The sequence below is a fragment of the Exophiala oligosperma genome (assembly GCF_000835515.1).
Source record: "Exophiala oligosperma strain CBS 72588 unplaced genomic scaffold supercont1.4, whole genome shotgun sequence".
Taxonomy (NCBI): domain Eukaryota; kingdom Fungi; phylum Ascomycota; class Eurotiomycetes; order Chaetothyriales; family Herpotrichiellaceae; genus Exophiala; species Exophiala oligosperma.
The window spans coordinates 3,451,991-3,466,398 of record NW_015622821.1 but is presented as its reverse complement, the minus strand read 5'-3'; the positions used below and the strand labels follow the sequence as shown (position 1 = coordinate 3,466,398).

Genomic DNA, 14,408 nt, shown 5'->3' with positions numbered 1-14,408 from the left:
AGGATCCTTCAGCTCAATATTTACCTCCGAGTGCCAGCCATGCAACAAGGGAGTCAACTCGTGACTATACCCCAGGGCCATCTCAGATGCCGGTCCGGTAATGGGTGACGAGAACAAAAGAGACCACACATTAGCAACATCATAATTCAATGAAAAGCTTTCTAACAGCATTTCGTCCTACGCTGCGCCAGGTCAACCCAAAGCTCTGTCCAATAATCGCGCCTCCAGACAACACCAAGCCTGAAGACGTTTGACAGACTCGTGTGTCCGTTTGCATCGAGCAATCATTGTCCAATGTCTGGGCAAACACCCGAGTCAGACCCCCCTCAACAACGTGGTCTCAAAAATACCATTACCGATGGCTCATTCTGGAGCATCCCTGACTGGGAACTTCTTTCTCTGATCAAGTCGGAATTTCCGACTGAGCTGCAGCGGTTACACCGTGCAACCTTCGTTCGAGATTCGGATGCCCCTGGCCCCGCTGGTCCATCGATATCTGAGTTCCTTTACGGACATGATTACCCAGAAGTGAACCGGACCCTACTAGGTATCCTCGCTTTGCGATGGCTGTGGAATGACGAGCACGATGTATTCGTCGGCACACAATCTCCACAAGTGAGGCTGACTCGCGAATCCTTCGATTGGCTGAGGAAAATATACACCACCGGTCTAAAGTCAGCAGAGGACGTTTATACTTTGATCACTTGTATGATCATCAACGATCTAGGTAAAGATCCACAACTTGCTACCGACCATGCAGACAAAAATGGCGTCGACATCTCGAATGTCAATCATGATATGATTCTCTACCAAGCAGTCGAGGCCGGGATGATCCAAGCTCTGGATCGACTCAGCGAGCGTGACAAGCAATATGTTCTGTTGGGTATGAAACTCGGATCAAATTTCAATTTCGGCCAACTCGCTCAAGCAGAAAATGTTCCAGCATCGCTCACTGGACTAGTAGAGATGCGTGGCCACGATCGCGCATTTGAACTACGGTTCATGGAACAAGTCCTTGATCTTGCTGGAGCTTCTGGTCACGAGGACTGGACCTGCGCGAAGAAGATGATCGAACCGGTGTTCCAATCGTATCGTAATGTTTACGATGTGGCTTATGCAATCATCAACGGACACAGAAGCCTGCGAGAAGGGTACGATATCATTCTCGTCCGGAGAGCAGAATTGTTACATCGACTAGGGTACCGACGTAACCTCGACGTCAAAAACCCTGCGGATCGTGCGTTGATGCGACTCTTTTGTCTGAGTAACTCGTCCAACGTGCAAGATGCCGAGATGTACTTCGAAGCGTTTACCTCTGGTATACCAGAAGAATCGAGACGGATGCTGATCTCAGGTCTTAATCTGGATGGTGTAGTGCAATCGCCAGCCGTGCAGACGACCTATCTTCCGGCGATGCTGACAAAGGCTGTCAGGCACACCTTGAACGAGACCAAAGAAGAAAAGAACAGGGTCATTAGCGCCATGTTGCGCTACCTTGCGCGGTGCCAGAAAGTGAATGAATCGAGCCTCGACCAACTGCCGAAAGAAGTCACAGTCATCGAAAGGGATGTGAGAAGAATAATCCCCGTGCTGGACAGTGACGCATTCAAAAACGATCCTGATGTATTGGACCAGGAAGAGATACCTAATGACCAAGTTGCCAACATGGCACCAGACATTGACAGCAGCAATTAATGAGACAACACCATCTAATTGACGAACCTGAATCACGAGTACTCAACTGGAATCTAAAAGCACCATCATAATCTATCGGGGGAATCACCAATTTGTCAGAGAACAAGTCTCGTTGCAGTCATCCCAATATCTTTAACGCCTTCTCTACATGACAAAGCCAAAGCTCCATTGAAACGCCGTGATCAACCCAATGATGCTATACTGGAGCGCCACATTACATCTTCGACTTGAGCACCACCGAACCTTTTGCTTTCTCCATTTCCTTCTTCAATCGGCCAGCCTCATGCGCAATCTGCCCGGCGCCCTGATCTCGCCCCGGTACGCCAGGCGAATCACTCTTCTTGGGGGCACTTCTATACCCATCTTCCACATTCTCTTGGTTGATGACGTCTCCTTGGGCATCGCGTTGAATTCCTAGCTCCATCAATTTGGCAAACACGCCTGCGAAGTCTCGGAAGAACAACTCCTTGTCCTCGGCATATTTATACACCCATTTTTTGAAGCTAGGATCTTCCAGCAGAGCCATATCGGTAGGCAACATCATCAGAGTCTCCTCCTCCTGTTCCTCTGGATCAAGATCCTCGTCAACGTAAATGAACTGCTCCAGTCCATTCTCCAACTTCTTCTTTTTCCACTCATGCGTCTTCAACAACTTGAAATATGTATTCGAAAACCGAGTTGGGTTGTTGACCCATTTACCCTCGAAACCGGAGCGCCCGCTGTGGCATCTTCCGAGGTTATGGGCTCCACTGAGGGCCACAATCTCTCGATCATCGAAGCCCATGCGGTAGAAGATCCAACGAAGGTGGTCAGCGCCTTTGCTCCCATCCGGTAGGCGCCCGCGTGGCGGCACTCGAGAGTCATCGGTGAAATCGGTCCGGCCACCTTGCCAGGATATTTCGGGGCCGCCCATCTCACGTATCGCAACGATTGCTGCGAGTGTCCACAAATCGGCGTAGGTGATCCAAGGGAAAGACGCCTTGATGGGTTCGAGAAAAGCCCGGGCATACTGGAGGCCTGCGTTGGCTGGATCGCCGCCTTCGGCTTCATAGCGCATGCCGGCGCCATTGCTACCTCCCGTGTTCGTCTCGGCATCATACGTGCCCGCTGAATGCCAGGCCAAGCGGACCAAGACAGGCCCAGCGCTGCCATCGTCATAGTCGGGCTGATTGAGGAGAGCTTTTATGGCTTCTTTTACGGGAGCGAGTCGAGACGCTGAAGGTGAGTTTGTGGGTAAGGTTTCTGATGATGAAGGTTGAGATTCAGGAAAGGTGGACATTTTGGAGGTCTGTGTGAGGATTTAACGTTGACGCGGTCAGAAAAAGGTGCAGTCGCGAAGGCTGGGGGAGAGTGTGCGTGTTCGTCACTGGTGGCAATTGAAGCAGAACCTCTCTAGAGTGGCTGAAGGGGAACTGAATGAATGTTGGAGAGTGAAAGATCTGTGAGTCTAGTTTTGTTTGATTGGGGGGCAACGCTGGAGATGAGATAAAGAGAGATCTGAGAAGAAAGGAAACAAGAAGAGAGGCAAGCTCGGATGATATGATATATTTAAGGAGACACGTGAGAACGAAGCACGAGCATGAGCATGAAGGAACGAAAAAACGAAATGCAACAGTCATCGGAGAAAGAAACCTATAACACGGGACACGCAATAGAGAGGGTGAGCATGCCTCTCGAGGGCCAAACTACTCGCAAGACAAGCCAAAGAACGAAAACAAACCTCGGCAAGTTGTCCTGTCCCTTGTTCGATTCTGAGTCGAACGAATGATGGACTCTCAGATAAGAGTCGAAATACGCATCAAAGGCCGATTTTCCAATGCTGAATGTGGGTCGAGAGATTTAAAAAAAAAAGAAATTGTACGAGTAAGGACAGCGGTGTTTGGGGGCAATTTTTTCTGGGTCTCTCCCTTTCTCGGCCTTTGCAAAGGAGAGGAGTGAAACAAGAAAACATGTGCAGGGTCTGAAGGGCCGATAAGGAGAAGGAAGGAGCCACCAAAAATTGCAAGAGTTTATGGGCCCGTCAAGGCGGCGAGGCTGAAATATGTCATGACACTATTGTGTACTGTGCGAGGACGAACATACAAATCATGCAGTCATGAACCATGTCCGGATATCGGAATCGGAGATCAAGGCCGAGAAGTCTGCACATACAGTACAGGAACTGTCAACGGGTAGATACGGGAAAGGGTACCAAGGATGCCCGGAGAGATTTTTGTACTCTGTATATCATGAGCCGAGGTACAATTGTTGGACTGATAAGATAAGCAACGAGGGCAGAAACAATTAGGCGACCTTTATCCGACGTTTGTAACTGTATTAATCTAATACCATATCGATCATCAGCAGACATCGGTAATAAGTAAAGATGCAAAAATGTCTGATCAGATCGGTATGTATAGCTACGTACAGAGTACATGAAATGTTCGCCAATGTACTATAATATCCCCAAGGTAGAATCTTTGTTCAAATGACGCCTAAAACATGCTATATTCTATCTTCCCTTGATGCAGCCTTTCAAACAAACAGATACATGTGTAAGATCGAAACTCCGTCGCTGATGATGACAGAAAAGATCAAAATCAAAGATTCATGTTGGGGAAATTCAAGTCATGAGTGTATTTGCAGCCTTGTCTTCTTACTCTTTTGATTTTTGTTGGTCTGTGGAGGGGCTGTCTCAATCACTCTGGCGCGGATGACAATCTCGTGGCCTCTCTTTGCAACTCCAACTTCTCGTCGGCGGTGAGGTCGCTCTTGGCCTTGCCGACCTTGCCCCAGATGGTCATGATGACCAGGCTGGCGGCGCCCGTGGCCACGGCGAGCCAAAAGGTGTTTTTGTAGCTCCGCCTCAGGCCCGCCTCGTCCACGGTGTAGGACTGGACGATGTCGCTGAAGCCGAGGACGACGGCCATGCCGAGCTGGAGGACGCTGTTGATCAGGCCGCCCGCGAGACCCTGCCGGGAGGACGGCAGCTGCGTGGTGACGAAGACGCAGATCAGCGTGTACGACAGGTCGATGCTCATGGTGGTCAGGATGTTCGAAGGGAATATCCAAGCCCAGTAGCTCCCGCCCTCGGGGACGAGGGCCAGGAGGAGGGGCGCGCCGACGGCCGACGCCCCGGACACGACCAACAAGGCCCTCCCGGGCACCAAGTGCAGGAAGTAGCCTTCCAGGATGTTGAGGACGATGCCGCCGATGGCCGTGGGCGTGAACCAAGCCACGACCTGCAAGGGTGTGGCGCCCATGATGTTCTGGAAGTACTGGGTGCCGTAGAGGAGGTAGATGCCGCAATTGCCGTACAGCAGGAGCAGGGCGACGGTGAGTTGCGTCATGCAGGGGGTCGCGAAGACGTCGGCCGGCAAGAGGGGCATCTCGGCGACCCGGCCCTCGATGTACGCCGCGACGAACAACACGACGCAGCCGACGCAGAGGAGCGTGGGGATGTAGGGTGTGCGCCAGCCTCGCGTGGCATGTGCCGATTCCGTGATGGCGAACACGACCAAGACGATCCCAGACACAATGGCCACGGAGCCGAGCCAGTCCATGACGATCCCGTTCTTGCGTCGCTCCTTGGAGTCGTCGGGTATGAAGATGGCCGACGTGACGAGCACCAGGAAGGTCAGTGACGCGCCGACCCAAAAGTACCAGCCCCAGCGGATGAATTGGCTGATGATGCCCGCGCAGAAGATGCCAAAGTAGAACCCGATGACCGCGAACGTGCCGTACATGGCGAAGACGAGGTTCTTCCGGGGTCCTGGGCGGTAGACGGTGCCCATCAACATGACACCCGTCGGTAGGAAAGCGGCGGGGCCCAGGCCCTGCAGAGCCCTACACAGGTCCATCATCAGTGGGTTCGTGGAGAATCCGCATACGATACTCCAGACCACGAGCCAGGCCAGACCGGCCAGATACACCGGATATCCGCCGTACATGTCGCCCAGTCTACCAAAGACCAGGAGTGTGGCCGCGATGACGAGGGAGAATGCCGTCGCTGGCCAGACACTGGAGGATTGAGGAATGCCAAGGTCCTCGATGAGGGTGGGGAGGATGATGTTGAAGCCCGAGACAAAGTACTCGGTCAAAATCTGAGACATCAGAATCGAGAAGACGAATCCCAGTTCAGACCAGACGGTTTTGAAGGCTGGGGGTCGTTCGCGGCCCAGACGCTCGATACGGGCCTCCATTGACTCTTCGGTGTCTGGTTCCGTCGGGGCCTTTTCAACTACGGGCAACTCCATGGTGCTGCTCTCGTTTGAGGTAGGGTTCGGAGGTGATGCGACGACAACATGCTTGTCCGGGTTCGGGTCCGGTTGTTGGAGCGCCATGAGTGGCGATCAGGATGAAATCAAGGTCAAGTGGAGGGACAGATGATGATAGCACGACGTAAATTCATGATTCGATATATTGGAAGAGAAAGGAAATATATAGCGAACCTGAAATGAATGGATGCTAGGCGTATAGAGTCATACGCTGAATCATGAATATGTAACAACAGTGGACATTATGTCCCGGAGAAGAAGGATTTTTGGATCAATGTAATTAATACATCTGCGGAGAAAGCAAACTCCCTAAAAGTAGCTTCCAAGACTTCGAAGCCTTCTTCCGAGAGACGTCGAGAGGCACGAATTCGGCAAATCATGTTCACACGGCTGAGAAACGATGGAGTAATGGTTGATTTTGCTAAAGCAGAAGCAGGAGATGCAGCCGTCACCGAATTAAAAGTCAGCAGCCTTGGCGATCCGATCTTTTCCTCCGTCCTTCTCCAGCTATTTCCGTCTTCCCCAATGGATCCAGTCTAAACCGTAACAGGCTCAGTCTCTGTCTTGGCCTCATCAGTCCCGTCGTTCAGAGTCTTGTCCTCTGTTGCTGTAGTCCCAGCTTCAACATCTGTCGACGTGTCCGTTACAGACACGACAGGAGCATCTGCATGTGTAGCACGAATACGCTGTTGACGCAGAGACATTCCGAAAATTGCCAGGGTAAGGGTGTAGAGAACACTACGATGGAGAACTATCAGCACCAGACTCACGAACTCAACCTTGTGACTTACAATTCCACAGCTCCAAGACCCGCAGCAGTGCCAGCCAAGGCAACTCCGGCATGGTACTTGTTGACACTTCTCTTGACGACGGTGCGCTTGGCAAACCCGATGTCTTCAGGGCGGTAGGGGGCATTCCAAACCCCCCTGCTGTTGCCGTTACCGTACCACCATCCGTTGTATACACTGGTCCATTGTGCCATCAATGCGAAGCTCGTCAGCCAGAAAATCACCCCGAACATCTCGAGGCCCAAGACTGCCCAGCGATTGTATAGATTCGGTTGACGTGAGAGGGCGATGAAGTAGTAGACGAAGATGATCAGACTCGCCGATGCCTTTTGCTCATGGTCAACTCGTGCCCAAAGTACCCACAATGGTAGCAGAACTTACTGTGAACAGCGTGAAGCCGAATGCATCATAGTTTCCCCAGATCGAAGTGGCCGCCGCGGTCAAGGCGAGCACGACCACAGCCAGGGCGACTCGAGCGCACCCTACGGCGCTCGACCACCGAGGCATCGGAACAACGTCCGTGTTGTGTGCCGCCGCCTGAGACATCCTGAGCGATGTCGAAGTTGAGAACCTGGAAATGGTACGGGGAGTATCTTCCTCGCCGTGATCGACCATCCTCGTCGACGTCAGAAAGGGACCGACTTGAAGTGTGTATTCAGAAAGGAGGATGACTGGGTACCTCCACCACCACCTACTGGAAATGGGCCATTTATTCATGGATGGACTCTCTTTGTCCGACTGAAGCGTGTGACATGATGCAAACGGTAGAGGGTCTGGGCCTTTCCCCGGACAACGTACAAAGAATGCAAGAGAATTATGGCATGAGTGGAATCGCCTCAACATGCAAGGGATGCTCAGAATGCCGAAGTGATTGGTCGATACAACTCGATGTCAGCATAAAGCCTTTGTTTTCAAGATGTAGTGGCCACGACCGTCCGGGGGACATTCGAATTGTCCGCATGATCGTAGTTTGCATAGTCCAAGGATATCTACTATCCAGTGGCGAATCTAAATCTACCAAGACTGCCATGCTCGAACCAAGCCTGACATCAAAGAGCATGGCAAGATCTATGTTTGTCGAATTCATCATCATACCATTGTCGTCGATGTAGAAATACAAGTTCAAGCAAAGTCTCTGAGGATAAAGGGTTTGTCGGAATGAAAAGAAATCCAGTCCTAGTACTCCGTACTTGGTAGTGACTCTCTGAGAACTCGGAAATTCCCCGGCTGTTGAGTGTCAAAGGCAAACCACTGACATCAGCATCCAACTAACTGCATGATGGCATTTCTGTACCAGACTCCATACAATGAGCTCATGGCTCGTCGTCATTGATGAAGGAAATTATCTTTTGAAATCCGAAAGAGACAGCTCCCACTAGAAGTCAATTATTTCATATTTGTACATAAAATTCGCCCACCATGTTGTCCCGCCTTCAGATCCGAGCTCCATCTCGGTTATCACAGATATCTCGCCAACTCTCGCGACAAACGAGAACGATGGCCGGATACAACAAGACCAAATTTCAACTCAACACTGGTGATGAAATCCCAGCAATTGGGTTTGGAACATGGCAGGTAGGCTCGTCCCACTATCTTCCACCAACTGTCAAGATCTTGCCAGACCATATGCTCATTCGCGACCCCACGAAACAGGACAAAGATGCTCAAGAAGATGCGGTATACGAAGCCTTGAAAGCCGGATATAGACACATTGACACTGCAAGAATGTAAGGTCTTGAGAAAGTGTAATTTGACATGGATTCCTGTTTTGACTGATTCGCTTGTTTTTAAAACAAAAGATATGGCACCGAACCAGGCGTGGCCAAAGGTATCTCGAAGAGCGGAGTCCCTCGGAGCGACATCTTCATCACCACCAAGCTATGGAACAATTCCCACCACCCAGACGACGTGGAGGCTGCGTGCAACGCATCCCTCAAAGACCTCCAGACCGATTATCTCGATTTGTACCTCATGCACTGGCCTAGCCCCTTTGCCCGGGGGGACAAACTCATGCCGCAAAAGGACGGCGAGATCCAGACCGGCGACAGTGACTACGTCGACACGTACAAGGCCATGGAGAAGCTCGTCAAGAGCGGCAAGTGCAAGGCCATAGGCGTCAGCAACTTTTCCAGGGCCGAGTTGGAAAGACTGCTCCGCGAGACCTCCATCGTCCCCGCCGCCCACCAGATTGAGCTGCACCCTTACCTCCAACAGACCGACTTTGTGGAATTCCACAAATCAAAGGGCATCCACGTCACGCAGTACTCGCCCTTTGGCAACGCGAATCCAATCTACGACAAGGGTGAGAACATCGGAAAGTTGATCGATGACCCGGTCTTGTCGGATGTTGGTAGGAAGTACGGCAAGAATGGTGCGCAGGTCGCCCTGGCGTGGGGAATCGCAAAGGGTCACAGTGTGATTCCGAAGTCCAAGACTCCTGCACGAATCCAGGCCAACTTTGAAGGTGATTTCAAGTTGGATGTTGAGGATGTGAAAAAGATCGACGCCCTCGACAAGAAGTTGCGCTTCAACGATCCGTCACAACGGTTTGGGTGGAATTTCTATGCCGATTTGGATGGTAAACAGGGTTAGAAAGATGAGCTGGAATTGTGGCTTGGTTCTTGTCAGTGTCATTCCATGCAAATCATGAGAACAATACATACACAAAGTTATTACTCCGTACTAGGGCATCTAGAAGGAATATGAGAGATTGTGCACAGCCCTCTTTCTTATGGTTCCCCCGTGTCGCCCGGAGTAACCTCTATTAGTACTGTATGTAAACCTGGTGATCTGGTGGGAACAACATGTCACTCTCGGCGAAGCATTGGCGGTCATATTGACCCATTCATGTTTGTCAAAAGTCGATCATCCCGCATTGAAACTCTGGACTACGAGTCGTCACGGACTTCAACAATAATAAACTCTACCACGTCGTAATCAATCAATAAGCTTGGATTCCTCTTCTTGCCATTTGTCTATTCTCTCTTCATCATTCTCAAACCTCCTCTCTCTTGCAGTTCAGTTCAATGCCGTGAACTCTTCGTCTCTCTTTTTTTTCTTTTTTTGCGCTGTGCTGCGAAAGAGAGTGTCGCGTGCTCATTTCCCCAATCTGGTCAGTTCGTCAGGGAGGCCTGTAAACATCAGCCAATACGGGAAATCCAACACAGAAAATGGTGGCTACAGCCAAAACAGTCAACAGTTTAGCCGGAGGTGCAAGAAGATTGTCCAAAAGACTGGTCGCGTCTTATATCCTCGATTGGATCCTCATACTGTAAATATATCCATACTACTTTCCGTCGTTCCATACCCTTTCGACCACCTGGTCTTTCGCGAGCGCTGCGATCTCTCAACTGACATCTTGTCTACAACAGAGGCATAGCGGCCGTAGGAGGAGCATTTTCCCAAATCCACGGGGCCCGACATGATTTTTCTCTACAAGACCCTTCGATATCCTACCCTTACCACGACGACACCGTCACGGTCGGCGTACTCATCGTCGTGGTCCTGGTCGCGCCGGGGGTCATCACCGCGGCAATCTCCTTGCTCTTCATTCCAGGACCGACCGCGTCACCGAGAACCCCTAGGGCCTTGATATGGCGGCGCAAGATATGGGAGTGGAATACGGCGTGGATGGGTTTGGGTCTGTCGTTGGCTTCCGCTTTCCTCATAACAGAAGGTCTGAAGGATCTGTCCGGGAAACCTCGACCGTTTATGCTTTCGGTCTGCGACCCAGACACCTCGCCGGAGTCCATCCGGAGACACCAGGTCGGTGGGTTGGGTTCTTCCCTCGACTCGGCCACGCCCATCGTCGTGTCGTGGCACATTTGCCGCAACACCGACCAGTCCCAGATGAGGAACGCCTTTGCCAGCTGGCCGTCGGGTCACTCCAGTTTCAGTTGGGCAGGCATGTTGTACCTGACGTTCTTCCTCTGCGCCAAATTCGCCGTCCAAATCCCCTTTCTACCTCCGGCAACTCCACCGTCTAATCGAGACGGCGGTAGCAGAAGATTCATATCGACTTTTGACGAGGAGGAGGATGGTGGTGGTGTCGCCGGGGCCGGTATTCATGACCAACAAAGTGAAGCGGAAACAACAACGACGACGACGACAGCGGAAGACCATGGTTCTGGCAAAAAGAGTCTACGCTCGGCAGGGACCCCCGAATGGTCATCATCCCTACGACAAAGACAACAACATCATCATCATTTTCATCCTCCTCGCAACGAGGCGGCCGCTCCACCTATTTACCTCCTCATCGTCGCCTTCGTGCCCGTCGGCGTGGCCCTCTTCGTCTGCGTGTCCCGTTGGTTCGACTACCGTCACCACGGGTTCGACATCATCTCGGGTTCGCTCATCGGCATCTTCACCGCCTGGTTCGGGTTCCGATGGTACCACTTACCCATCCGAGGTGGGAGTGGGTGGTCTTGGGGCGCACGCAGCCGAGACCGAGCCTTTTGGTTGGGTGTCGGCAGGGCAAACTATGTGGGTGACGAAGGGTGGGAAAGTAGGAATAAAATTGCTGCCGCCCAGAACCACAACCACAACCATCACGACGGCAACAACGACAACAACAACATCCAACAAAATGGTCGCACACCTCGTAATGTCGTTGATGATGATTATGACATCGAGGCCAACGCCGCTCAGGCTTCCCAACGTGCCAACGCTCACGCCGCGACCACCACCACCAACACCAACATCACAGGTCCAGGTTTACCTGATCATCAAGATACAACCGAGAGGGTGGTTTCTTGATGATACTTCTTGAGAGACAAAAGTCTTTTTCACCATCATGACAACCTGGTGATTATGCATCGACGAATCCATACACGACATATACACGCATGTAACAGTACTTACTTACTGGCCTGCATATTATGATCATGTTGACTGACGGCACTAGAAAAATTGGAACAGTACCTAGGGATCTTGTCTTCTCTGAAATAGTACCAGTAAAAAAAATAACGAATAAACAAGTAAAAATCCAGGATGCTCTTGCAGTAGTTGTTCATCTTCCTTGTCATGTGCACGATTAGACCAGTAAAATCACGATGTCAGGTTGAAGGATATTCATATTCTGCCTAGGGGTTTCCTCATCATTCGAGGTCTTTGTATGGAGTGCTTCGTACATGACACATGAGAGTCTCTGTGTCCCAGGTCATGCAGTCATCAACAACTTGTCGTTGATGGCCATGACCAACGCAACATATTCCCTACTCTCCATAAAGTTAATGTACACAATGTTGGGAAAAGCAACATGACTCGTGTTGGGCAACAAATCCTTCCACAACCTTTTGTTGACCGAGCATGCTTGTTCCCTGATGGATTTGTGGTTCGGTTGCCAAATATTGAGTACGTCCAGACTTTGCAATTTGTTGCCCGACATCGAGTCTTCTCGTGTCAAGCTTGGAGGCTGATGGGTCAAGGTCCAAGAGACCAAAAACAAGCGCTTGTCACTTGTGCGCATGAAGTTCCGCATCTTTTGGACCTGATCATGGACCATCTTCGCGCGGTCATCAGTATCAGAGTGGTCATCACAAATATCCAACTGTGATGGCAGATAGAACCCCTTGTTATGAAAGCCGCTGAGATTTACATATTCTGGACCCTCGACGACCACCACCACTGCAGCCTTCCCTGTTCCAATGAACTTGGACAGTGGCAGGAGACTAATGTTGTCTTCCTCGTGTTTTAGAATTTAGTTTTGTATATTGTAAATTTGAATCTAAATTACCTTTTAATAAAATAGTAGATAAACCTTTATATGATGAATCTAAATTTAATAAATTACCAACATAACTAACTTTATACATAGATCTCGAGGCAGTATATCTTTTGCTTAATCTACCTCTTGCTTCTAATCTAAACCCAGTTATATGTTTATATTTAAGATTATTAATAATATAGCTTTCTAATAAATTTTTATTGTTAAAATAAGGTTTAATATTTATATTTTTTTTTTCTAAATATTCACCTAAAATTATTTTTTTTTTTTGTATTTTAACTTTATTTTTTAATTTATTTAAAAAAAATAATAGTCTTTTTCTGTTTTTTGTTATTTTTAATAATATGGATTCTGAAATTTAGGTTTAAAAGCATGTTTCCTTATTTTTGTATTTATTTGAGTAAGAGCTTCATTTCCTAGAATTCGTTTTGATCAATTAATGTCATATTGTTGAACTGTTCTTTTACCTATTATTATACAACAAGTGGTTGTGTAACGGATTGTTGTACAACAAATGGTTGTGCAACCGGCTGTTGTGCAACAAGTAGTTATGTAACAGGGCGTTGTGCAACGGGTTGTTGTAAATTAAATGATTGTGCAACGGGCTGTTGTGCAACAATTAGTTATGCAACGAGTTATTATGCAACAAGTAGTTATGTAACATGGCGTTGTGCAACAGGTTGTTGTACAACAAATGGTTGTGCAACGGGCTGCTGTGCAACAAGTAGTTATGCAACAAGTTATCATATAACAACTAGACGGATCAACTCCTGTGGACGACATGAGTGGCTAGATCATAAACTCGACCCGATTAGAGTCGGGAGTCGGTCGGTGCAGTACAGATTATAGGAATAGTCTGGATTTTGGTATTATCAGCCGGAGTAGTTTGGGTTTCAGTGTAAAATTTCAGGTTGCTCTAAGTTCTACTAGGCCGAGTTCATGTACTTCAAGCCAAAGCAGTCCGAATAACACTATTGCAACTCGGACTACTTTGGCTAAAAGTGTGAATAAGGCACGTATGCTGTCTTGTAGTATATTAAGGTATTATACTTCAAACGCAATTACTTCGAGGTGTATTATTTCAACCCAATGTATTCGCAGTTGTAGTACTCCGAATCTAAAAATAGTTTCGAGTAAGCAAACTACTGCGTTGAATAAGGGAGCAGAAATTGGCTCCCTGACGCCGGCGCATCCGTTACGATAGCGCTTGACGAATGGCAGCGTTTAAAAGGGAGCAGAAATTGGCTCCCTGACGCCGGCGCATCCGCTGCGATGGCGCTTGACGAGCGCCGGCATTGAGAATAGAGCAAAATTGGCCTCAATAACGCTAGTCACGTGCCACATATCTATAGAATTGCCGTCCCGAGGTATTCTAGACGCTGATGTTCTGACTTATTTTGGTCACAACATCGTCCTAGAGTGCTGTCACGTGAGCTAACTGCTAGCACAGCACTATTCTGGGGAGAAATTTCTTGGGAGATCACGGGTCCTGTGAAAAATCGCTTGGGAGGGCACGGCTTCTAAAAAATTTCTCATAGGAGCTATGCTCTCCCAAGAGCCATAATGTCCCAAGAATTTTATCATAGGACCCCTGATCCCCTAAGAAATTTCTCCTAACCCGAGGCTCACAGGAGAAAGGTCCTAGCAGATCATGGTTCTTGGGAGCCCGGCTATCATAGGACCTTCATCCCATGATAACCCAGGGGCTTTCTGCTAGTAGCATTCTTCTAGGAATCATAAGGATTAGATCTCTATAGAAACTTTGCTAAAGAGCATGTAAATCTGAAGTGACTACACTAAAGAGCTCTGAGCTTACTGCTTTAATTGTCTGCGTTGCCCAATGTTGACCATAGCAAAACACGCAAGAGTAAGGTTGTCCTGGCCAGAACTACCAGGAAATACAGCCTGCATGGCACATAGACAGAGTGTTGATACAGAAGTGGC

At 49.3% G+C, this 14,408-nt stretch overlaps 5 protein-coding genes across 5 annotated transcripts; 3 read left to right on the top strand and 2 right to left on the bottom strand.

Moving 5' to 3' along the window:
• Nucleotides 1-48: 48 nt before the first annotated feature.
• PV06_05330 (uncharacterized protein) lies at nt 49-3,993 on the top strand. The gene has a single exon (XM_016406322.1). The coding sequence runs from the start codon at nt 295-297 to the stop codon at nt 1,693-1,695; it is 1,401 nt and encodes a 466-aa protein (XP_016264528.1). The 5' UTR covers nt 49-294; the 3' UTR covers nt 1,696-3,993.
• PV06_05331 (uncharacterized protein) lies at nt 1,686-3,298 on the bottom strand. The gene has a single exon (XM_016406323.1). The coding sequence runs from the start codon at nt 2,972-2,974 to the stop codon at nt 1,910-1,912; it is 1,065 nt and encodes a 354-aa protein (XP_016264529.1). The 5' UTR covers nt 2,975-3,298; the 3' UTR covers nt 1,686-1,909.
• An 80-nt stretch (nt 3,994-4,073) lies between the features above and the next one.
• On the bottom strand, nt 4,074-6,370 carry PV06_05329 (uncharacterized protein). The gene has a single exon (XM_016406321.1). It carries the CDS (start codon nt 6,015-6,017, stop codon nt 4,374-4,376), a length of 1,644 nt encoding a protein of 547 aa, XP_016264527.1. The 5' UTR covers nt 6,018-6,370; the 3' UTR covers nt 4,074-4,373.
• Nucleotides 6,371-8,049: 1,679 nt separating this feature from the next.
• PV06_05328 (uncharacterized protein) lies at nt 8,050-9,483 on the top strand. The gene is made up of 3 exons (XM_016406320.1): nt 8,050-8,314; nt 8,393-8,466; nt 8,539-9,483. The coding sequence occupies exons 1-3, from the start codon at nt 8,159-8,161 to the stop codon at nt 9,329-9,331; spliced, it is 1,023 nt and encodes a 340-aa protein (XP_016264526.1). The 5' UTR covers nt 8,050-8,158; the 3' UTR covers nt 9,332-9,483.
• Nucleotides 9,484-9,735: 252 nt separating this feature from the next.
• PV06_05327 (uncharacterized protein) lies at nt 9,736-11,723 on the top strand. The gene is made up of 2 exons (XM_016406319.1): nt 9,736-10,010; nt 10,111-11,723. The coding sequence occupies exons 1-2, from the start codon at nt 9,910-9,912 to the stop codon at nt 11,492-11,494; spliced, it is 1,485 nt and encodes a 494-aa protein (XP_016264525.1). The 5' UTR covers nt 9,736-9,909; the 3' UTR covers nt 11,495-11,723.
• Nucleotides 11,724-14,408: the final 2,685 nt, after the last annotated feature.

Bases quoted from the DNA above. Each gene is read 5' to 3' on its own strand.
- PV06_05330 (XM_016406322.1), top strand. From the start codon at position 295: ATGTCTGGGCAAACACCCGAGTCAGACCCCCCTCAACAACGTGGTCTC.
- PV06_05331 (XM_016406323.1), bottom strand. From the start codon at position 2,974: ATGTCCACCTTTCCTGAATCTCAACCTTCATCATCAGAAACCTTACCC.
- PV06_05329 (XM_016406321.1), bottom strand. From the start codon at position 6,017: ATGGCGCTCCAACAACCGGACCCGAACCCGGACAAGCATGTTGTCGTC.
- PV06_05328 (XM_016406320.1), top strand. From the start codon at position 8,159: ATGTTGTCCCGCCTTCAGATCCGAGCTCCATCTCGGTTATCACAGATA. The intron at 8,315-8,392 runs GTAGGCTCGTCC...CCCACGAAACAG, and splicing joins TTGGGTTTGGAACATGGCAG to GACAAAGATGCTCAAGAAGA. The intron at 8,467-8,538 runs GTAAGGTCTTGA...TTAAAACAAAAG, and splicing joins CACATTGACACTGCAAGAAT to ATATGGCACCGAACCAGGCG.
- PV06_05327 (XM_016406319.1), top strand. From the start codon at position 9,910: ATGGTGGCTACAGCCAAAACAGTCAACAGTTTAGCCGGAGGTGCAAGA. The intron at 10,011-10,110 runs GTAAATATATCC...TGTCTACAACAG, and splicing joins CTCGATTGGATCCTCATACT to AGGCATAGCGGCCGTAGGAG.